Genomic DNA, 24,708 nt, shown 5'->3' with positions numbered 1-24,708 from the left:
GTAACATATCCAAAGCAACGAGCAATGAGGTGAAGATCTAAACCATATTACGATATGTTATAGGTTATCAGTAAGAGGTTAGGAGTGTTTTATTCCTAATTGTTTTGGTAACGCAAGCAAACATTAGCGCAGTAATGCTAAATAAAGTCATGGCACAGTGCGACAAATAATCGTTAGGTTGGTAGGATAACCGTTAACATTACATATTATAATATGCATTTGCAGAGTGATTTTCCACAGGAGACAGGGAGAGGAGGAAGACGAGGGAGAAGGAGAGGGAGAGGGAGAGGAGGAAGACGAGGGAGAGGAAGAGGTGCAGGAAGGGCCAGGCGACGTGCCTCAGCCACGGAGAGGGAAGAGGAGGAGGGGAGGATGTTACGCCTGTTATGCCTTTGACATAAGACCAAAATTTTCACAAGTGTTTCACAGTAATTGCTCTACCTGGAGATGATGTAACATTAAGAACTCTCCTCCTCACTCCCTACTTGTCGAGTCCGACATGTAACGCTATTATACTACGTGCTGACAAATAGTAGCATTTATTTTAGTAGTTTACCTGTCCAGCAGAAAACATGCCACTTCAGCGTCGGATTGAAGCCCTTTGTCCTTCATGAATCCCCTCCATCGCTGAAAAACATCACCGATGTTTATTCTCTGCCGCCGCTTGTCCCATTTTCTTTGCCCCTCTTTGCGTCTTCTTATCCTTGCAGATGACGGTTCGGGTTCATTCTCTCCTGTTGCGTGGTAAGTGTGGTCCATTCGCAAACTTTATAACTAAAAAACTTTTCACTACTCTCTATCAACGAACTACTAACACTCTCTGCTGTTTCCTCCTCCTTCTTCCTTCCTTCCGCTGTCTTCTTCGTTGGTTTATTTATACACGCGAAACGCGTTCTCTGGCTGGCTGGATTGTCCGCTCGGGCTGCCATACATACATGGCGGCGCAAGATGGCGACCTCTCTTAAAGCAAGGCCCTTGCTATATATATATATATATATATATATATATATATATATATAAATAATCAATATATATCAAAAAGTGTAATTATAAGGCTACGAAAACCAAACGAATTTTATTTTATAGCGATTATACACTTATATAAACATATTAATGAGTAGAATATTCAGATTCAGATTTGACAATAAACCATGCCAAATATTACACACTGGCCCTTTAACAGCCTAACAGCTTATCACCAGCAGGTAGCTTCAATTATCACTCTTATTGAGGAGAGCTTCTTAGAGCTTAACATCTCTAAGACTAAGGAGCTGTGCTGCTGCAGGAGAGTGACACCTGGTGACTCCGCCCACACACACTGCAGCCACTGATGATCAAAGGGCAGGATGTGGAGCAGGTGGAGGCGTTCAGGTATTTGGGTATTGAGGTGGACAGGACACTGTCCTTCTCTTTTCATTCTGAACAAATCCACAAAAGGGCACAACAACGGCTCTTTTTGCTAAGGAAACTGAGGAGTTTTAATGTGAGCAAAGAAATTTTAACAGTTGTCTACAGATCACTCATTGAATCAGTCCTCACTTACAACATCTCCTGGTACACATTTCTTTCTGTAAAGGACAAATCCAAACTGTCACGGGTCATCAAACATGCAAGTAAAGTAACAGGCATCACAGAGTCCTCTCTCTCAGACCTCCACACTCAGGCACTCAGACAGAAAGCCACCACCATCATACATGACCCTTCACATCCGCTCCACAACTCATTTCAATTCCCTCCTTCAGGCCGTAGATACAGGGTCCCTCGAGCAAGAACAAACTTAGTCAAAAAATCATTCATTTCATCCACCATCAACATTATCAACAACTCACAATGAAATCTTTTAATGTTCTCACTGTATTTATTCTGCATTGATGTTCTATGTTTAAACTGTGTTTTAACTTGTGTTTTTATTCTATGTACATTTGTGAGCATGTCAAAGATGAATTTCCATTGCTTCTTGCAAGGGACAATAAAGGTTTTCTGATTCTGATTCTGAAATGCTTTTGCTACTTGGTGTACAGTAAGTTAAACTGCTTGCTGGGTGGTGTCAGTAAGATGAATTTAATAACTGAATTGTGGAGAATCTAACAGAGCTAAGATGTGCAGCATGTCCATATTGACCAAAATTGAAACATTTCTAAGTGTGATGCACAAGCAAGATGAATTTAACGATTAAATTGCAGAGGAACCAACAGAGCTAACAATGTGTAGCATGTCCGTATTGACAAATTTTCAACATGTCTGTGAGTGATGCCCAATCTGAGCAGCTAACTAACGCTAGCTCGAGCGATTAGCCAACAGGCAGCAATCAGACCTGCATTTATTTGTCAAAATGTGTGGCTGTACTCGGAGTTTGATCGTGAATCGGTTTATATCAAACATTTTATGTCTTAAACGCTGATTTAGACAGCATGCTAGTTCGGCTGATAGCGAATTGTTACTAATAAGCTAAAATGACAGCTGCCTGTATGTAGACTAACTTAGTTTGACACATCATAAAATTGGGCAAATACTTATCAGCGGAGAGGGAACAGGACATGAGGACAGAGGATAGGAGGACAGCAGGACTAACTTACAGTGAGTGATAAAAACTAAACTTCACTCAGTATTGTCATGTCAGGAATATTATTTATATAGTGACGTTGCTGTTGTAAAAATTACTGTTGCTGCTCTGGAAACATTTAATTATATTTGAAATATTCAGTTATCCTGTTCTGAATTTATTCTTTTTAAATTAATATATTTTCCAAAAAGCAATTATTTAGACATGAAAAAAAAAACTGATAAGAAGTATTGAAAGAAGTAGTAGTATCGATAAAATCTTGCTGATACCCATCCCTAATGTTGACTGGTTTCATTTGGTGCAATATCAGTTTCAGATTCTTAATTTTCCTTTGTCTTTTAGAGTACATCGCAGCAGGGCCCTGGTGGCCAAGACCTCTCCACTACAGCTAGACTCCAGGATGTAGGATGCCAAAAGGACCCTCCACAAATGTCTCAGTGGGCACACAGTCTGTAGCATCTCAGAAGACGGTAATGATCAGCACACAGCTGTACAGGGCTACTCAGAGGGAGCAGCCCGAGAAGCAAAGGTACGTAACACAAACATTATATGTGTTTTTGTGTTTGAGACACAGTACCTGGAAATATTTCACAGTACTGAAATGTTGTTTCCCAAAAGCTTCAGAATATATATTTCTGCATCACATTATCACATGCCTTTGACTTTGTTATGATGTCAGAGCAGGAAAAAAATAAAGAAAGAAATAATATACATTATATATATATACATATATATATATATATATGTATATATATATATATATATATATATATATATATATATATATATATATACACATATCATATCATATCATATCATATATATATATATATATATATATATATATATATATATATATATATATATACATATATATATATATATATATATATATATATATATATATATATATATATACATATATATATATATATGATATGATATGATATATTTATTTATTTAAGTGTCATGCACTCAGTGTGCCCAGCCTGCATGGGCTTATAAGACACTCAGCAACAAACAGCCTTGCATGGTGTGTAAACAAATAAACAAACAAAAAATAGAACAATATTACAACTCAGATCAAATATACAGTGTGTTTTTTCTCTTTTCCCAGGCTTTACAAATGAAGTTGGCTGTATGGAATGTTCCTTTTCTAAAACATAATTCAAGTTTTTAGTAATCATCCAAGTAAAAGAAGCTACTGTATAACAAGCTAATTTTCTCAAAAAGTACATCATAAATTCATCGTATAGAGGACAAAAAACATAAAGTGAATCTCATTTTCAATCTGTTCTAAATCACAGAGCAGGCAAAGTCTCTGTTCCTCAGGTACACCGCTAAACCCGCCTGTCTCTATGGCCAGAGGCAAAGTACCTGAACGCAGCTGAGCACAGAGGAATCTTTGAATTTTGGATATATTTTGTTCAACATATTTTTCTACTGCATATATATTTTTTGTAAGACAATAAGTTCTTAATTTGGGCTTATTCCATATTTCTACCAACCATTTTTCTTCATGTTGTTGGAAGAATATGTTTATAATTTCTTGAATATTGCAGCGTAATCTACTGTGAAATATAAATGACACATCACAAATGGAAAATACAGAAATACAGATTTCACCTCACTGGCCCAAGGAGATACTTTTGATGTTTCCAAATTGAAAATCTTTCTGGTCAGCCTATGTTCAGGCATATTTACCAATCTGTTCCATAAACGAAGCATTTCACATTTATGCCTGACATTTGGCGGTTCCCACCCCATGTCTCCACAAATGGCTGCTATTGATGTATGTTTATGGACTCTCAAAAAGGAGTGAATAGCCCAATACTGAACTGTGTTAGATTTGGCCTCATCATTTAAACCCCAGACCCCAGCTGAATAGTCTGAGACAGGACATACACAAGACTTGTACAACTGGGTAAATGACTTGAAACCTAGGTCTCTACAGTTTTTAACGTTGCTCAGTGCAGAGCCCAAAGCTCTGCCAGCTGAGTCTGATAGAGTGCCTATAGCTGGTTTGAAGGTCAGGTGTTCATCCAATGTCAGGCCAAGGTATTAATACTGACTGGCATAGGTCAATGTTTTTGATCCAAAATTAAATGCAAATGAACTTCTCTGTACAGCCTGTTTTCTAAAATGTACAATTTGCGTATGAGATCGTGACATACATATATGATACAGGATAATCTAGGAGAAGCCAAGGAGAAGATGGGTGAAATTATTTTTTCCTCTTGGAATGTTAAAGGAATTAATGAACCAGTCAAAAGGGGTAAGGTGCTGGCACATTTAAAATCTCTTAACTCTGGAATTATATTTTTGCAAGAAACGCATCTAAAAAAAGACTCTCATTTCAGACTCAGATGCAGATGTTTAAGTCAAGTTTTCCATTTTTCCTTCCCATTTAAGACCAGAGGGGTAGCCATGATGATTCGCAAAGGAATTCCTTTTAGGCACCAATCCACCGTCGCTGATAGGGAGGGGAGGTATGTCTTAGTGATGGGAGAATTACATTCTAGGTCTTTGACACTTTTATATATTTACGGGCCAAATAAGGATGACCCTGAGTTTTTCAGGAAGGTACTAGGTCTGATACCAGATATATCGAATTCTAACTTGATTGTTGGGGGCAATTTTAATTCTGTATTAGACCAATATCTGGATGGATCATCTGCACGAAGCATAGCACCCTCCAATACAAGCAAGCTTCTGAATACATATATTAAAATTATGAATCCGTGTGATTTATGGAGGATTGAGGATCCAACGGGAAGGGAGTACTCTTTTCATTCCCATGTTCATAATGTCTACACTAAAATAGACTATTTTCCGACTGATGGAAAAATGCTGCCATATTCTGGTAATGCCAAGTACCATAATATTATTATATCAGATCACTGTCCAGTTACATTTTCCCTGAGACTATGTGACACACCTCAGCAACAAGGAAGTTGGAGGTTTAACCCACAACTCCTCAGTGATTCTGTGTTTTGTGAATACCTTAAACGGCATATTATTACATTTTTGGACACAAACAATACACCTGAAACTGCACCCACATTACTGTGGGAGACGTTAAAGGCGTACTTAAGAGGATGTATTATTTCATTCCAGGCCTCCAAGAGTAAATGTAGCAAAGTGGAACAATTAAAATTGGAAGATCAAATACAAAAGCTTGATGCAGAAAATGCGCAATGCCCTTCTATTGAGAAATATAATCAGATATTAATACTTAAATACACACTTAATAAAATACTCTCTGCAAGAATTAGCAAAGCCTTTATATTAATGAAGCAGAAATCTTTTGAGTTCGGTGATAAACCACATAAGCTGCTTGCAAGACAACTACACAAATTGGAGAGTGAGCGTACAATCTTTACAGTTAAATCAGATAATGGAGAGTCCTTAACCTCCCATAAGAGTATAAATGAAAGATCTCAGCAGTTTTATGAGCGGTTATATACATTCCTGGATAAGTGCAAACTCCCAACTTTAAACCAAGCTGACCGTGATTATTTGGGAGCCGAGATTACAAGTGGGGAAATAACAGAAACAATTAAATCGTTGAAAAACGGCAAAACCCCAGGGCCCAATGGGTTTAGCAATGAATTTTATAAGAAATTTAGTGATCTACTGGTTCCCTTTTTAAATAAAATGTAAGGGTAAGCAGTTGATAATGGAGAGCTTCCACATACAGTACAGGCCAAAAGTTTGGACACACCTTCTCATTCAATGCGTTTTCTTTATTTTCATGACTATTTACATTGTAGATTCTCACTGAAGGCATCAAAACTATGAATGAACACATGTGGAGTTATGTACTTAACAAAAAAAGGTGAAATAACTGAAAACATGTTTTATATTCTAGTTTCTTCAAAATAGCCACCCTTTGCTCTGATTACTGCTTTGCACACTCTTGGCATTCTCTCCATGAGCTTCAAGAGGTAGTCACCTGAAATGGTTTCCACTTCACAGGTGTGCCTTATCAGGGTTAATTAGTGGAATTTCTTGCTTTATCAATGGGGTTGGGACCATCAGTTGTGTTGTGCAGAAGTCAGGTTAATACACAGCCGACAGCCCTATTGGACAACTGTTAAAATTCATATTATGGCAAGAACCAATCAGCTAACTAAAGAAAAATGAGTGGCCATCATTACTTTAAGAAATGAAGGTCAGTCAGTCCGGAAAATTGCAAAAACTTTAAATGTGTCCCCAAGTGGAGTCGCAAAAACCATCAAGCGCTACAACCAAACTGGCACACATGAGGACCGACCCAGGAAAGGAAGACCAAGAGTCACCTCTGCTTCTGAGGATAAGTTCATCCGAGTCACCAGCTTCAGAAATCGCAAGTTAACAGCAGCTCAGATCAGAGACCAGATGAATGCCACACAGAGTTCTAGCAGCAGACCCATCTCTAGAACAACTGTTAAGAGGAGACTGCGCCAATCAGGCCTTCATGGTCAAATAGCTGCTAGGAAACCACTGCTAAGGAGAGGCAACAAGCAGAAGAGATTTGTTTGGGCCAAGAAACACAAGGAATGGACATTAGACCAGTGGAAATCTGTGCTTTGGTCTGATGAGTCCAAATTTGAGATCTTTGGTTCCAACCGCCGTGTCTTTGTGAGACGCAGAAAAGGTGAATGGATGGATTCCACATGCCTGGTTCCCACTGTGAAGCATGGAGGAGGAGGTGTGATGGTGTGGGGGTGTTTTGCTGGTGACACTGTTAGGGATTTATTCAAAATTGAAGGCACACTGAACCAGCATGGCTACCACAGCATCCTGCAGCGACATGCCATCCCATCCAGTTTGCGTTTAGTTGGACAATCATTTATTTTTCAACAGGAAAATGACCCCAAACACACCTCCAGGCTGTGTAAGGGCTATTTGACCAAGAAGGAGAGTGATGGAGTGCTGAGGCAGATGACCTGGCCTCCATAGTCACCGGACCTGAACCCAATCGAAATGGTTTGGGGTGAGCTGGACCGCAGAGTGAAGGCAAAGGGGCCAACAAGTGCTAAACACCTCTGGGAACTCCTTCAAGACTGTTGGAAAACCATTTCAGGTGACTACCTCTTGAAGCTCATCGAGAGAATGCCAAGAGTGTGCAAAGCAGTAATCAGAGCAAAGGGTGGCTATTTTGAAGAAACTAGAATATAAAACATGTTTTCAATTATTTCACCTTTTTTTGTTAAGTACATAACTCCACATGTGTTCATTCATAGTTTTGATGCCTTCAGTGAGAATCTACAATGTAAATAGTCATGAAAATAAAGAAAACGCATTGAATGAGAAGGTGTGTCCAAACTTTTGGCCTGTACTGTACATTGAATGAAGCAATTATTACTGTAATTCCAAAAAAGGGCAAAGATCTGGAAGAAGTGGGATCCTATAGACCCATTTCTTTGCTAAATACAGATCAAAAAATTCTCACAAAAACTTTAGCTTAAAGGCTTAGCCTGTTGATAAGGAAACTAGTACATCCAGATCAGACAGGATTTATTCCTAAAAGACATTCTTTCTTTAATTTGTGGCACCTATTTAATGTTATGCACTCCCCAAGACATCCTAAAGAGGATCTTGTGGTATTATCCTTAGATGCTGAAAAGGCATTTGACCAGCTTGAGTGGCCTTACCTGTGTGCGGTGCTTGAAAAATTTTAAATTGGTGATAAATTTTTTGCTTGGGTAAAAACACTATATAACAGTCCCTATGCCAAAATATTGACTAATCAGACACTCTCCCCCAACTTTAAATTGTGTCGGGGAACTAGGCAGGTCTGTACTTTAAGCCCCCTGCTCTTCGCATTAGCGATAGAACCTCTCGCTGAGAGCATTAGGTCACACCTACAAATTCATGGATATAATACAACGTATACTATTAATAAAATCTCCCTTTATGCGGACGATATTATTCTTTTTGTATCAAAGCTGCAAATATCGATTGCATCAATTTTGTCTCTGATTGACTTGTTTGGGACCTTTGCTGGCTACAAAGTAAACTGGGAGAAGAGCAAGCTCATGCCAATTCGTATTAGGGATCAGGAATGGCTTCACCAACTCCCCTTTAGGATAACCAAAGAAAGGTTTACATATGTAGGCATAGTTATTACTAAAAATTATAATTCAATATTTAAGGCTAACTTCGATCCTCGGACAGATAAACTCCAGAATTATATTCAATTCTGGAGGACTTTAACAATTTCTTTATTAGGCAGAACAAATGCCATTAAGATGATATTTCTTCCACAATTGTTATATCTCGTCCAGAACATACCTGTGTTTATTCCAAAAATATTTTTCAAACGTTTAGACTCCATTATTCCTTCATTTGTCTGGGAATATAAAGTGCAGAGAATAGGGAAAGCTAATCTTTGTATATCTAAGATGAGTGGAGGACTAGCTTTGCCAAATTTCACATGCTATTACTGGGCCGCTAATATCCGCTCCACTTCCTACTGGCTGGATGATACAGCAGTACTACCTGCCGGATTGGAGATGGAGCGAAAGGACTGCTTACCTTTCAGTGCTGGAGCAGTCATTTTATCACCTGTACCACTAAATAAAATAAATTACAGTAACAATCGAATTATTAGCAATACCATACGCATCTGGAAACAAATTGTTAAACATTTTAAATTAAGAACAATGTCCTTTTTACTACCCATAGCAGCAAATCCCTCTTTTAATCATTCCAACTCAGATAGCGCCTTTCTGACATGGAAGGATAGGGGAATTCTTAACGTTGGAGATCTATACCTGGAAGGGACATTTGCATCCTTCCCACAACTTCAAAAAAACATATTCCCTTCCACAACAGGACTGGTTTAAATATCTCCAGGCTAGGAATTATGTGAGAACTCATCTGCCTGGCTATGAGAGTGCAGGGCCAGATAAACTAGATGACTGTCTAAAACATCGCACAGGGTCTGACAATATAATTTCTTGCCTGTATGATACACTGCAGAATATGGCCCCAATTACGACTAACATTATTAAAACAAAGTGGGAAGTAGAATTGGGTGTACAGTTATCAGAGTCCATTTGGGATGAGAGTCTGAAATATATACATACATGTTCAATTAACGCACAATATTGTTTAATGCAGTTTAAGATATTGCATAGATTGCATTATTCAAAGACAAAATTACACAAAATATTCCCAGAAATCTCATCCCAGTGTGATAAATGTCATTCAGCAGAAGCAACCTTACTACATAGCTACACCTTATGTCCCAACTCCCAAGACAGCTACTTTGTTTCTGTCTTGTTCATTTTTTTTTTTTTGTTCCTCACTATATACTTTGGAAGGCGAAGATTACTGAATGGAATGTATAAATTGATAAATGGTTCCCTTCACAGACATGGCATACTGTGAGGCTAATTATTAGTATTATTTTTTTTAGTTTTGTCTTTGTTTGTTTTTTGTTTATTTTTTTGTCTTTGCTCTTTCACAGAAAAAGTAAATGTATGTATCTGGTTGCCATATGCAATGATGATGCCTCAATAAAAATATTTAAACACAATTTGTTGTTTTCTACTGATTTATCATAAGTCTCCATTTCCAACACCAATCTGAAACACAATTTAACATACTGTGCAGTTCTTGTTCACATTCAGCTAATAAAACAATATCATCAGCATAGAAAAATGCCCACAGTCATATCATCAATTTTATACCAAAATTAGATTTTTGGTTTGAATAGCCAGATCATTAACATAAATTGAAAACAACGTTGGGGACAATACGTCACTTTGTTTCACACTGAATGGTGTGAAAAACCAGCCTGTTCTGAAGTCATTTAACTGCACACAAGCAGCAGGTGCTCGATAAAGAAACTTAATTGCTGTATAAAGTTTACCATTTATTCCTTTTTTTATGAGCCTGTACTCCCAACAGTTCTCTATTGACCCAGTCAAATGCCTTCTGAAAATCGATGAAACATGCAAATGTTGGACTGTTTTCTTGAAGTCTTGCTCTGATAATAGAAGTGACCGAGTATATGTGTTCTATAAAGGCCCTTTGTTTCCGGAAACCAATTTGCTCATCTACTAGCCATCCTGACCTTTCTAAATGACCAACTAATCTATCGTTTAGTAGAGCAGAATATACAGTAGTTTATAAACATCAATAATAAGGCTTTTACCTCTGTAGCTAAGTGGTGATTTGGGGTCATTTCTAGATGACTTAGGTTTAGGCTTTATGATAGATTTATACCACTGAACAGGAATGATGCAATGATCAAAACAAAACTGAAATAACTCTAACAGAATTCTAAACAATCTTGGAGACTTCAGGATTCATAAGAAATCTCATCTATACCGGTTGATTTCTTTAATTTGGTCTTATCAATGACTGTTTTAACCTCCTCTGTAGTAAAGTTCACATTCAGATATAAATTACAACCAAAAAAGTCCTTGTTCATTTCATCCTCCAACATTGACTTTGTGTCCTTAAGAAAATTATCATGGAAGGATGAATGATTACTACCATACCACCAGTCCTTTTCCCATTTCTCTAGTACCACATTGATGTCAGAGCCATACTCGCCAGTTTCTAATTCTACCTCCATGGGTATTTCCATTTTCTTCCTAGGGCCCAATTTATTGATTTCATCCCAAAATTTCTGAGGGCAATGTGTTTGTAACCATTCAATATATAATGAGTGGCCACGATAAAATTTACGTTTAACCTTCTGTAGTGTTTTATCGAAGTTAGCCTGGCAATTATTGAATTGTTTTTTAACTCAGCTCTCTTGTTTTTGACTTCACATTTAAGATAGCTCTTTTCAACTGCTCTTAGGATATTCCAGAGGTTTTGTAAATCCTGATTCCAATAGGGCTTACATGTTCTTTTAAATCCTTTCTGGGATGGCCAACTAAACCCATTTCTACCACCCTTATTTAACTCGTTATATAAACAGTCACAAAAACGTCATACCAGAAATCCACCTCATTTTGATTCCTTTTATGCGACATTGAGCAATGAGCTCCTCTAAAATGTTATTAGATGAACTAGATGCCAGAAAAGATTTTGGTATCTGTCTTGTTAATTTTAATTTTATATACTTTATTAAATTCAATTTTTTCACTCTGTTGTCAATTACACACAGGTCCAAACAGGACCTATACATGCACTAAGTGGAGAGATGTCAGAGTGGGGCTGCCCATGACAGGCACTCTGAGCAGTTGGGGGGTTCAGTGCCTTGCTCAAGGGCACCTCGGCAGTGCACAGGAGGTGAACTGTCACCTCTCCAGCTACCAGTCCACACTCCATATTTTGGTCCGGACAGGGACTTGCTACTGCCGGCCAGTCTGACCATTACCTGTTGTTGGTTAGGGCCCTCATTGTTAGTAAAAAGTGGTCCAGCATGAAATAATAGCACCAGTAGGGAGTGGTCAGGTATTCTGCATCTATCCCCAATTAATAATAAATGAATAATAAATAATAATAATAATAAATTTATTCATAGAGCACTATATATCAAAGTGCTGTACAGGTGAATTTAGTAAAAATATACACAACACTAGTAAAAACACAAACACAATTTAAAACAGGACACTATAAAATAAAAAAAAATAAAAAAGGGGTTTATATATATATATATATATATATATATATATATATATATGTATATATATATACACACACATATATTATACATACACATATATATATATATTTATACACACACACACACACACATATATATAATTAAAAACATATATCTATCTATATATATATATATATATATATATATATATATATATATATATATATATATACAGTACAGGCCAAAAGTTTGGACACACCTTCTCATTCAATGCGTTTTCTTTATTTTCATGACTATTTACATTGTAGATTCTCACTGAAGGCATCAAAACTATGAATGAACACATGTGGAGTTATGTACTTAACAAAAAAAGGTGAAATAACTGAAAACATGTTTTATATTCTAGTTTCTTCAAAATAGCCACCCTTTGCTCTGATTACTGCTTTGCACACTCTTGGCATTCTCTCCATGAGCTTCAAGAGGTAGTCACCTGAAATGGTTTCCACTTCACAGGTGTGCCTTATCAGGGTTAATTAGTGGAATTTCTTGCTTTATCAATGGGGTTGGGACCATCAGTTGTGTTGTGCAGAAGTCAGGTTAATACACAGCCGACAGCCCTACTGGACAACTGTTAAAATTCATATTATGGCAAGAACCAATCAGCTAACTAAAGAAAAACGAGTGGCCATCATTACTTTAAGAAATGAAGGTCAGTCAGTCCGGAAAATTGCAAAAACTTTAAATGTGTCCCCAAGTGGAGTCGCAAAAACCATCAAGCGCTACAACGAAACTGGCACACATGAGGACCAACCCAGGAAAGGAAGACCAAGAGTCACCTCTGCTTCTGAGGATAAGTTCATCCGAGTCACCAGCCTCAGAAATCGCAAGTTAACAGCAGCTCAGATCAGAGACCAGATGAATGCCACACAGAGTTCTAGCAGCAGACCCATCTCTAGAACAACTGTTAAGAGGAGACTGCGCCAATCAGGCCTTCATGGTCAAATAGCTGCTAGGAAACCACTGCTAAGGAGAGGCAACAAGCAGAAGAGATTTGTTTGGGCCAAGAAACACAAGGAATGCAAGGAATGGACATTAGACCAGTGGAAATCTGTGCTTTGGTCTGATGAGTCCAAATTTGAGATCATTGGTTCCAACCGCCGTGTCTTTGTGAGACGCAGAAAAGGTGAATGGATGGATTCCACATGCCTGGTTCCCACTGTGAAGCATGGAGGAGGAGGTGTGATGGTGTGGGGGTGTTTTGCTGGTGACACTGTTGGGGATTTATTCAAAATTGAAGGCACACTGAACCAGCATGGCTACCACAGCATCCTGCAGCGACATGCCATCCCATCCGGTTTGCGTTTAGTTGGACGATCATTTATTTTTCAACAGGACAATGACCCCAAACACACCTCCAGGCTGTGTAAGGGCTATTTGACCAAGAAGGAGAGTGATGGAGTGCTGCGGCAGACGACCTGGCCTCCACAGTCACCGGACCTGAACCCAATCGAGATGGTTTGGGGTGAGCTGGACCGCAGAGTGAAGGCAAAGGGGCCAACAAGTGCTAAACACCTCTGGGAACTCCTTCAAGACTGTTGGAAAACCATTTCAGGTGACTACCTCTTGAAGCTCATCGAGAGAATGCCAAGAGTGTGCAAAGTAGTAATCAGAGCAAAGGGTGGCTATTTTGAAGAAATTAGAATATAAAACATGTTTTCAGTTATTTCACCTTTTTTTGTTAAGTACATAACTCCACATGTGTTCATTCATAGTTTTGATGCCTTCAGTGAGAATCTACAATGTAAATAGTCATGAAAATAAAGAAAACGCATTGAATGAGAAGGTGTGTCCAACCTTTTGGCCTGTACTGTATATATATATAAATAAAACTCTCTCTCTATATATATATAGAACACATAAATCTATTCCATTAGACCCCAATATTATATAGTTATATTAATATGACCCTGAAAATAAGCATAATAGGTCCACTTTAAATTGGCCATCGAGGCAAAATATAGCACCATAATCAATAACTTGGATCTCCCCTCCTCAACCTCAGAGTTAATTAACATTTCTTCTAAAAAAAAAAAAAAAAAAAAAAAAAAAAAAAAAACTAAAAAAAAAACTTCTATCTAAAATATATAGGCTAATAACCAAATCAGACACAACACTATCAATACCAATAATAAAATGGGAACAAGATCTATCAGTCTCTCCTGATGCCAGCTGCTGGATTCACATTTGCAAAAACATCTACTTCGTGACAAAAAATGCCAACTTACAACTCACACAATATAGGACACTTCACTGAACTCACCTCACTGGGCAAAAAATGTCTCACTGGAAATCTATTCACACTGCACTCAAAATAGCCCGGATAACTACATTCATGCCACCTGGTATTGCAGACACATTCAACACTTCTGGAAAGAAATCACAAACACACTATCCCTGTTCTTGGGCTGCCACATGCCACTATCCCATTCACTCTTCATTCTGGGAGACATATCATCAATCAACCTGAACCAAACAAACAGCAAATTACTTCTCATAGCCCTAACTATCGCCAAGAAAACCATCTTCATGAACTGGAAATCAAGAAATACTACTCACATTGTTCACTGGAAAAACTTAACTCATGGATCACATCCCAATAGAAACTGTATACACCTCCTCCCAAAATACAAACATAGACCCCGAACCCATCTAGCAATCCCTCATAGATTTCTTACAAATGTAATTACTTGATCATTCCTTTTTTTCTTCCTAACTCATTTATCTATTTATGAATTAATTTATTTATGTATTTATTTATGTTTCTGCCTCATTACATTTATTATTTCGGAAATTGCTATAGTATTACTACTGTTGTTATTTTTTTTTTACTGTTATTACCTTTACCATCATTACTATTGCTATCATTGCTGTTATTTTTACTGTGATTATTATTTTTTTTATTTTATTTTAATTATTTATTTTTTTGGCTGTCCACAAATTACATTCGGTTCTAATCTGTTTCATATACACATACATTCATAGGGGGGCTATTTTTTTCTTTCTTGCCTCTTCTTTTCTCTTTCCGTTTTAACATTACTCAAACCAATTAATCAACTATCAAAGTAACTGACTGCAGATTAAAGGTGTTGGGGGTGTGCCGCCTTATCCCTGGTGGCAGGGGGTACAATGGTGAGTTCTCCGGAGGAGGTTGGGGACAGGGGAATGAAGTCAGGGTCTACCATGCACTCCCCTTGCTGTAAACTCCTAATACACAGGCACCCTCCTTAGGTTCTGGAGGCTGTTTATTTACAGCGGTTGTGTCCACAATGGGCCAGTCCCCTCCTATAAAAGGTCTGGGAGCGACCCACAGCTGGCCCAATCAGTTAAGCGGAGGAGAAGCATGAAAGAAAAAAAGAGGATGAGGAGAAGATGGAAAGGGAGAAAAAGAAGGGAGAATGAAGGAAAAAAGAATTTGGAAAAGGAGAAAAGCAAAAGCAACCCTGACCCTGACCCTGACTTACCCATCCTCCTGACTAATCAGTCCTGTTGACCCGCTTCTGGGGTTTCAGTTATGCTTCACGCCCGCTGGTCTGGGTGGTGCTTACTCAGTTTCTTCTTATATAAAGAATGGTACACCTTTTGTCCACTATTATAATTACTATTATTTTACGTTTTTTCTTTCTCTCTATTAATTTAATTACATTTACAGTAGTAGTACTTTCTATTATCATTACTGTTATTATTATCACACACACACTCGCATGCACACTGTTATATGTGACAAAACTGACCCCCACTTGTGTTATTCATGTTGCTTTGTAATCTGTTTTTTGTTTCATATCCTGTTCTATGTTCTGTCTCATACCTGTACTGTTCTGTCCTTTGTCTTGCAATAAAAAAATAAATAACAAAAAAAACATATTGTAGTAGTATAATAACACAAGAAACTGGACCTTACACATCATGGCATCACTTTAACATTTCAAAATAAACAGTTTTGAAAACTGTAATGAACGCTTTCAAAATAAACTCCTTCAGCTGGTTATAAAGGATCCACAAATCTACAAAAAAATTGTTCTAATGAGATTATTTGATTGTCTTAAATTTAATCCACATCAATTAAGAATTTTTGTATAACTCATTGAATGTTGACATCACTCATGAATCAATGTCACTGTCTCAGATTTTCTGTTTCTCTGTGTTTTACATCACAACAAATTGAATCTCTCTGTGGGGCAGATGGAGACATCTGAAGTGGTCAGCTCAGCGATTAGGAACATTTAACTGCATGTCTGTCTCTATGTGAGTTGTCTGACCTTAATCATGAGCAGCCTCTGCTTCTGCTCTCCGTAACACTGCAGGAAACAGTCCTCGGCTCTCTGCAGCCGACTCTTGCCGTCATCCAGACAGGACAGAGCCTCCAGAGCTTGGTAACACCACACGATGTCCAGCTGCAGCACAGCAAAGTTATCCACCGAGCAGAGCAGAGTGGAGCCGACCTTACTGCACACAGAAAAACAAGTATCTTAACTCCACGCTCCTCATCTGCAACAAACATGTTTTTACAAGAGGCACTTTTACTTTGAAAGGTGCTCTCATCCTGTCTGACATGAGTCTAGCTTGGTGCAAAAAAGATAGATAAACAGAACTGTAGTCAATATTCAAACTGTAATAACTGCCATTATAATTCAAAATGGGATGGGGTGTCGGTGGCTTAGTGGATAGAGCAGGCGCCCCATGTACAAGGCTGTTGCCGCAGCGGCCCGGGTTCGATTCCAACCTGTGGCCCTTTGCTGCATGTCATCCCCTCTCTCTCTCTCCCCCTTCACCTTGAGCTTTCCTATCAATTAAAGGCAAAAATGCCCTAAAACATATCTTTAAAAGAAAAAAATGTAAAGTCTATAAACTCAACATACTGTTTGGAGTAGTTTGCCTTGTGATCCAGCAGAGGGCCTTCTAAAAATCCATTATCAGCTTCTCCTGCTGTACGCCCTCCTGTCCTCTCAGTGAACTCAGGTGACACTAAACTTATGCATGTTAAGTTAAATTTACTGGTCCACAATGGAAAATGTGGTTTAAGGTGGTCCAAGGAACATTTTGAGACAATAAAAAAAGATGGTTGCTCATTTATATTATTCCATCACTCAGTGAGTTTGGGATCAGAGCTGCAACACCATCGGAGATTCTGGGTTTATCCCATTATCCTACCTTGACTCCCCTATCCTCTATCTTCAATCACTTGACCTGGAAATCATTCAAGACTCACCATCTTAAAGCATGTCACAGTTCATTAAATGCATTCTAAGGAGTCGAGGAGAGAGGAGGCTTTTAGTGGAGAGGGAAGTGAGAATATACAAGTGCAGCCTTCACGGAAGTCTTTCAACCATTGACACACCCCTTGGATATTAGTTACTGACTGGACAGCACAGTACTGATCGGACTGATCTGGTACATCAGTGAAGTTTCATACCAGAGTGAAAACAGCTATGAGATTAAACTCAAGTTTGTCACTTATAAGTTTTATATCTTATTTGTTTTCTGTTTCACCATCAAGTTAAAAAACTTGAACAGGACAAAGACCACAAACTACATTCTTCATTTATTAGAAAGATTTTTCCCCTCACGATCTGTTATTTCTGTCATCAACTTAATAATGGATATAATAATGGAAACAATCAAAGTCTGAGAAAGCGTGTCTGCCAGCAAGAAACATTTTTACATCTGTGATTGTCATTTCCAGTCAGTCAAACGTGAGGCTGACCACACCTGAGTATCAGGTTGATGAGTTACAGAATCTAATTTTTCTCTGAAACATGATGTTTGTGCAGACACAAAGTCCATTAAAAGTTTCTATAGCTGCTAATAAAACCTATAAAGCCCCCTGATAGTTGATCCATGTGTAATCAGCTGCCGCCATCATCAGAAACAGACGTCACTTCAGGTTACGCTTCAGAGGAAATGATATCTCATTTCTCTAAAGCAGTGGTTCTCAAGTGGTGTACCGTGTGTTTAATTTAAAAAACCTCCACGGGGAACCTATCTGTTGCCATATGCATGTGGGAATTATAAGTATGTGACACATCAAAAGCCGTGATTGGCAGCTAGTGTGAGGAATGATAACATTTAAAAGGAGAGAGCCGTGAGTGACAATGGATCGCTTTATTGTACTGAGAAAATGACAACAAAGCTCCAGTAAAGATGACCTACCACCAAAAGAAAAGAGAAAAAAACTGTCAGTAGACAGTATCATGAAAGCTACCTGTCTTATTTTTTCTTATTTTTATTGTCTTATGTCGTGGTAGAAGTGGTAACACACATTATAGATGCTATTGTGCACAGATATAAATACAGGTGCATCTGAGATTTTGGCTTACCCTTTGGTGTGTCTTGGGCACTAAAAGTTTGAAAACCACTGCTCTAAAAGCATATTTCCTTGTTTCTTCTCTCCTTGCATCTCTCCCGTGTCTTACAAAGGTGGAGCTGTGACCCACAGGATTCCCAAAAAAACAGTGACAAGGCCAAAAAGATTACAAAGGGGGTTTGTGCTTTTATACTATATTCTGTAAAAATAAATAAATAATCAAGTAAAAATATTAAAGGATTGGATGGAGGAAATCTTTAATGCATTGGAGAGCAATTAAATTGTAAAGCATATACACTGGACTGAAATTAATAACTTTAAAGAAGGTAAAGTGTGCACTGTACAGCTGCGTTTTATAGGAAAATAGAAGTATCAGATTGGGACTCAGTTTCAGAAGATACTCCACATTAGATGGTTCAGATCAGGGTAAAAAAAAAAGACAGAGCTGTTTTAGCTGGTATGTTAGAAGTTAGTTCAGCATTACGCTATACTGAACAGTTAATAAAATATGCAGTTCTAATATATATTAATACAACTTTCTTTGCATGTCATTTCAAATCTGTTCAACCTTGATTTTTGGAAGAAGTAACAGCCCTACTCACAACTGTAAATTACATATAATGTGTTATTCTTTATTCTTATAGACTGAATCACTGTGACGTCGCCCTGCAAACAACAATCACTTCCTGGCAGTCAACTGACGATTGATTTGAATTTCAGAGATATATAAAATCTGCAACTCGTTTATTTCTATTGTCATTTTCAGCTGTAAGTGTAACATTTAAAAATATAAAGTTAAACATATCTGACATTTCTGCTATGCTTATTTTATGTTCATGTATCATCTTTGATAAACCAAATCTACCTGCATGGAAGCTAAAGAATGTACTGCTGTGGATGGGGACGCAGTAAAATATATTTTAGCAACATAAAAAAAATCAAGTGTTTAAGTGTACCCTATATTTGGAATATTTCCTTCACTTTATTTTACACATTACCTGATGGAGGCAGCAGTAAACCAGCAACTCAGTGTTCTGCTAAGTAAAATGACTGGTATTTGTCAGTGGAGTCTGGTGGCTTACATATAATGACTTTAGAAAAGGCTATCTGACAGCAAGGTAACACCGTGAAAATATTCTAAATATAATGTACCATTTGAGGCAGCATTTACTTAGTGCCATTTCATTTTTTGTTTGTGATGCTGGGTGTCTTCTACCTGCAAGTTATTGTAAACAAACACTGTGATTCAGTCCATTCCTGGGGGGTATTCCAGAAAGCAGGTTATGTGAAAACTCAGAGTAAGTTAACCCTGAGATGAGGGAAACTCTGAGTTATCCGTTCCAGAAAGAGAGGTAACTGAAACTCTGAGTCAGTCACCATGGTTACAGACTCTGTGAACATAACCTGCTCGCTGACAGGTTTTCTTCAATAAACCCTGAGTTTTTCTCTGTCTCCTCCCTCTTGCACGCTGTTTCATTTCCTCATTCATTCAGTCCGTGAAAGCTTGTATTGAAGCTCATTAATTAGCGGAGATTTACCGTCTGTCACAGTCTAAATCCTGCTGGATATTAGTTTGTTACTCAGGACTGTCTTACGTTAGGCTACTGAATTTATGCACATCAATCATTTCTCTGGACATCGGTTTTTGTCTTTACATTCAAATATTACACAGCGAGAATTCACCCTCAGCTCAGAATCAAACCTGTCCTTTTTATATTTATTATTTTTTATAACACTGTGCACAAGGATCAGACTGTCAGTCTGTTAGAGCAGCTCCGAAATGTTTATTGCACATAATGTGTAGGTCTAATTATTTAAATTTTAAAAATCGGTATGAAGCTTTAGACACGTAGTATCAATGACTAATGATCTCTATCACTGATGTCATTGGTCGCACTGATGGAACATAATTCCTATAGCCTAATATTGGGGATTATATGTTAATATTTCTGAGTGAGCAATGGTGCAGCATTTCAGTGTCTTCAAATTTACTACATTTGTATCTGAAATAAAGTCACTGAATGCTGTTGAGTCAAGATACAAATAGATGTGCAACATTTTCAAATCTACTGTATTTTAACCTCAACGTCTTTTCAGGTGCAAATCACCAAACATGTTATTACTGGGTCAGACTGTGAGTTTACAGTCATGTCTTTATGTCTTTGATCTATAGCCTAGCCTATATGTTTTAAATCTTCCTATTTTTCAGTTGCTGCCTCCTGTGTTTTTCCCCATCAGATCAAATCTGAACAAATATATTAAACGGACAACACTGAATAAAACTTTTTTATTAACTTTATGGTTAACTTATTTACACTTTCCTCACTCTGACTCAGGCTCTTCTTTTAAAGATAAATGTGCACCCTCTGCTACACATGCATTAATATCTCTACATCCACTGGATTAAAATGGAGGCGCTGTCTTTTATTTACCTGTTGCCATGGTGAATCGTGGAGTCGGAGCTCCATTGATGATGGCTTTTTATTGTCGGCTTAACTCAGAGTGAACATACTCAGAGTTGACTGAACTAACTCAGATCAGCTGTTCTGGAACCAGATACGCAGAGTTTCCCACCTCAGAGTAAGTCAACTCAGAGTTCAGGGATAGACTTAGAGTTTGTTGAACCTCCTACCTGGAATACCCCTCTGGTGTGAAGGTGTGATGTCAGAGTGTGATGACAGTACCTGAACAGCTGGTCAGCCTGCAGCAGGTGACACAGAGCGTTGTCAAACTGCTTCTTCTTCATCAGAGAGCGACCTTTCTCATGGAAACCCATGGCCAGGATCAGAGCCTGAACACACACACACACACACACACACACACACACACACACACACACACACACACACACAAATTAGAGAAAAATTTCTATCCATCGCTGTAGTGTGAACCAGTGGTGTAGTGGAGGGTATACTCAAGTATACGGGGTGTACCGACTTCTTTTTCTATCCAGTTACAGTATACCCACCTATCAGCTAAAAAGTCACTCTAATATATAGGAGAGTATGCCCACTTCCTCATCAGAAACCTACCTATCTACCTAGTAGTACACCTACCTCATCAATTACCACTACACCACTGGTGTGAGCATATGTGTAATGTAAACAAACAGCTGATTGGTGCAAAAGAAAAAGAAGAGGTGATTCAAAAGGCTCCAGTCACAGTCTTGAATGTCATCATTTATTCACTCTACCTCTGTTTTCATCCTCACAACTACTGTTCACATTGGCCCTTGTTTATCAATCTAAAAACCAGCACAGATCATGTGTGAATCCTGAAATGTTCTCACCTCGCCAATCATAGCTTAGGAATGATCGAGCATTGTGGCAGCTGAAAAAACTCATTGTTTAAATTTCACAATATATTCTGGGTTCGGAGGCCTTGCCCCTAGAGTTTACAACATGGAGAGGTGTAATAGAGCCAAGAAGAGAAAATTCTCTGAACTAGAAATGGAAATGCTGACATCTCAGGTCCAATTTAACCAACTGGTTCTATTTATCATCCTGAAAAGTTTCATCAAAGGAGGTCTGAAAAACGCAGTATGAAAAGAAATCACTGCTGCGGTCAACAGTGTTGCAGTGGAAAATCAAACTCCAGCTGAGGTTGGAATATATAATTAATAATCCATGATATGTACAGAACTATAACCTAGATATATTAACACTACTGGCCTATATATTATATAATAGTGATATAGTTATACTTAGAGTGGCATGCAAGAGTTTGGGCACCCCTGATCGAAATTTTGTTTACTGTGAGTAAAGTAAGTAGATGACTTGGATTCCAAAAAGCATGAAGTTTAAGATGAAACATTCCTTCAATATTTTAAGCAAGATTACTTTTTAATTTAGATTTTTTACAGTTTCAAAATGACAAAAAAGGAAACTCAAAAGTTTGAGCACCCTGCATGGTCAGTGCTTAGCAGCGCCTCCTTTGGTAAGTATCACAGCTTCTGAACACTTTTTGTAACCAACTAAGAGTCTTTCAGTTCTTGTTTGGGGAATTTTCACCCATTCTTCCTGCAAAAGGCTTCTAGTTGCACACACTGCTCTTTTGAGGTCTATCCACAGATTGTTGACGATGTTTAGGTCGGGGGACTGTGAGGGCCATGGCAAAACTTTCAGCTTGAGCCTCATGAGGTAGTGCAATATGGATTTTGAGGTGTGTTTAGGATCATTGTCCTGTTGTAGAAGCCATCCTCTCTTCATCTAAACCTTTTTTACAGATGGTGTGATTTTTGCTTACAGAATTTGCTGGAATTTAACTGAATCCATTCTTCACTTTATCGGTGATATGTTCCTATGTTGAACAGTTGGACAGGCGTTCTTTTGATGAACACTCAAACTTGCATACACAAGCTGAGACCTGACGTGTGATTTGGTTGTAGACTCCGCTCACGTCCACGTTGATAAATGTCAAGCTTTTTGTGTAAATGACCATACCCCCCCCCCCCCCCTTCGTTTTGTAAATGAGGGCCAATATGACTGCAGATGGTTTGTACCTTCTTCAACTTATGGGGGATCTTAAGTGGGTTTCCGCTTTGGTCACCAATCTCCAGGAAAGGCACGGTGTCTTCACTGCCATCTGACAGACACAGAGACATGATGACTCCTGACACATTAACATTGTTTGATCAGACAGACAGACAGACAGACAGACAGACCGACCTCTCTCTGACAGGATCTGGAAACATTTCTGGGTCCTCTGGATGCTCTCATTCTGGTTCTTCTTCTTCTCCTCCTCTTCTTCGTTCAGCTGTTTCCACTCGGCGTCACTCACCTTCAGCACCATCATCTTACTATGGTTCTTCACACCCTGCTGGTCCAGATGCTGGTCTGCATATTAAACACACCGTCCAACCAAACTAACAATGTGGTTCTCATCTAACTGTGATATCAGATGAATCTGTGTGTGTGTGTCTGTGTCTGTGTGTGTGTTTGACCTGCAGGGCATCTGAACTCACCTACACACAAAGTTTTCCCATTGAGGATCAGTTTGATATATTTGAGGCCGTACTCCTCTCCAATCCTACAGCAGAGGAACAAACACACTTAACACATGATGAGTAACAACAATGCAAGTGATCTGTGTCTCACTACCTGTCCACCACCTCCTGAACCAGCACATCCAGTCTCGTCTTCAGCCGGTTCTTTGTCTTTGGATCCTGAAAAAAACCACACACCTGTTATTACTTCCTGTTTTAGTCACTTCATCACATACGCATACATCTCTTCACTTTATTTCCTGTCTGTTTGTGACAGAATATGGAAGAGGTTACAGTGTCTCCACCTTCCTGCAGTGTCTGGGCAGCAGCAGCTCAAGCGTGGCCACATTTGTCTCTCTGAACATCTTGTTTCCTTTCCCTCTGTTCACTGCCTGCACTCTGATCGCCTCCAGAGCGCCTCCTACCTCCTGCACCGGCAGACACAGCAGAGGGGCGTAGCGCTCTGCCAGCTCCTGACAATAACAGCAAACACAGAAATATCATATATATTAGGGCTGGGCGATATGGCCTAAAAAAAAAAATCTCCGATTTTTTCACAAAAAATCCGACTCACAATTTAAATCGATTTTTTCCCCTCCTAGTTAAAAAAAATATATATTTGCAGCCTGGTAGCACATACCTGGGGTCCAAAGCTTTCAGCATGTGAATAAACCCCAGCTTTTCCACGGTAGCCTATATATGGGTACCATATCTCTTGCAATATACATGGCGTCTGCATCTGTGATCACTTTCCACCGGACCCCTTTCGTGTGTGGAGCTGTGTATGTGTGTAGTTGATGTAGGAGGTATGAGACGTTAGTGCGCCGGGTGTGGTGTGTGTGACGTCAGACGGATGCGCCCCAGGAAGAAAGTGAGGCATGTGCTATGTTATTTACATCGAGCAGCCACAGTGAAGAAGCCTACACAGTTCTGCATGTTGTTTTTGAGTTATGTCCCTCAATGTAAAAGTCAGACACTGATGAGAGAGGCTGGGGGGGGGGGGGGGGGGGGGTCAGGGGGGGAGACTCGATTTTCATTAAAACAAATTGGCCTAAACTGCAAATTCGAACTACTACTACTACTACTTTTCCACCAAATCAGCTCTGGTTCTTGAACCGGTTCCGTTCCGGATTCTTGGAACCTTGGTACTATCTAGAGAACCAGTCCACCTTTCCACCACTTTTGAATGGAACCATTGTAATTAAGGATTTGTCATTGTTAGAATGACCGTTTCGCAGCTGGAT

General features: G+C 38.7%; 1 protein-coding gene across 3 annotated transcripts in view; it reads right to left on the bottom strand.

Moving 5' to 3' along the window:
- The window catches only part of nub1 (negative regulator of ubiquitin-like proteins 1), a 52,836-nt gene that overhangs the window by 25,714 nt on the left and 2,414 nt on the right, over window positions 1-24,708 (bottom strand). For all 3 annotated transcript variants that reach the window (XM_033638295.2, XM_078162508.1, XM_078162507.1), the window contains exons 3-9: window positions 23,770-23,937; window positions 23,580-23,644; window positions 23,444-23,508; window positions 23,148-23,315; window positions 22,982-23,064; window positions 21,165-21,271; window positions 16,436-16,622 (exon numbers count right to left, since the gene is read on the bottom strand). In XM_033638295.2, the coding sequence (XP_033494186.1) occupies window positions 16,436-16,622; window positions 21,165-21,271; window positions 22,982-23,064; window positions 23,148-23,315; window positions 23,444-23,508; window positions 23,580-23,644; window positions 23,770-23,937 (843 nt within the window). The remainder of the gene's footprint in view (window positions 1-16,435; window positions 16,623-21,164; window positions 21,272-22,981; window positions 23,065-23,147; window positions 23,316-23,443; window positions 23,509-23,579; window positions 23,645-23,769; window positions 23,938-24,708) is intronic.

This window comes from Epinephelus lanceolatus, chromosome 20 (assembly GCF_041903045.1).
Source record: "Epinephelus lanceolatus isolate andai-2023 chromosome 20, ASM4190304v1, whole genome shotgun sequence".
NCBI lineage: Eukaryota > Metazoa > Chordata > Actinopteri > Perciformes > Serranidae > Epinephelus > Epinephelus lanceolatus.
This window is presented reverse-complemented; position numbering and strand designations above follow the sequence as displayed.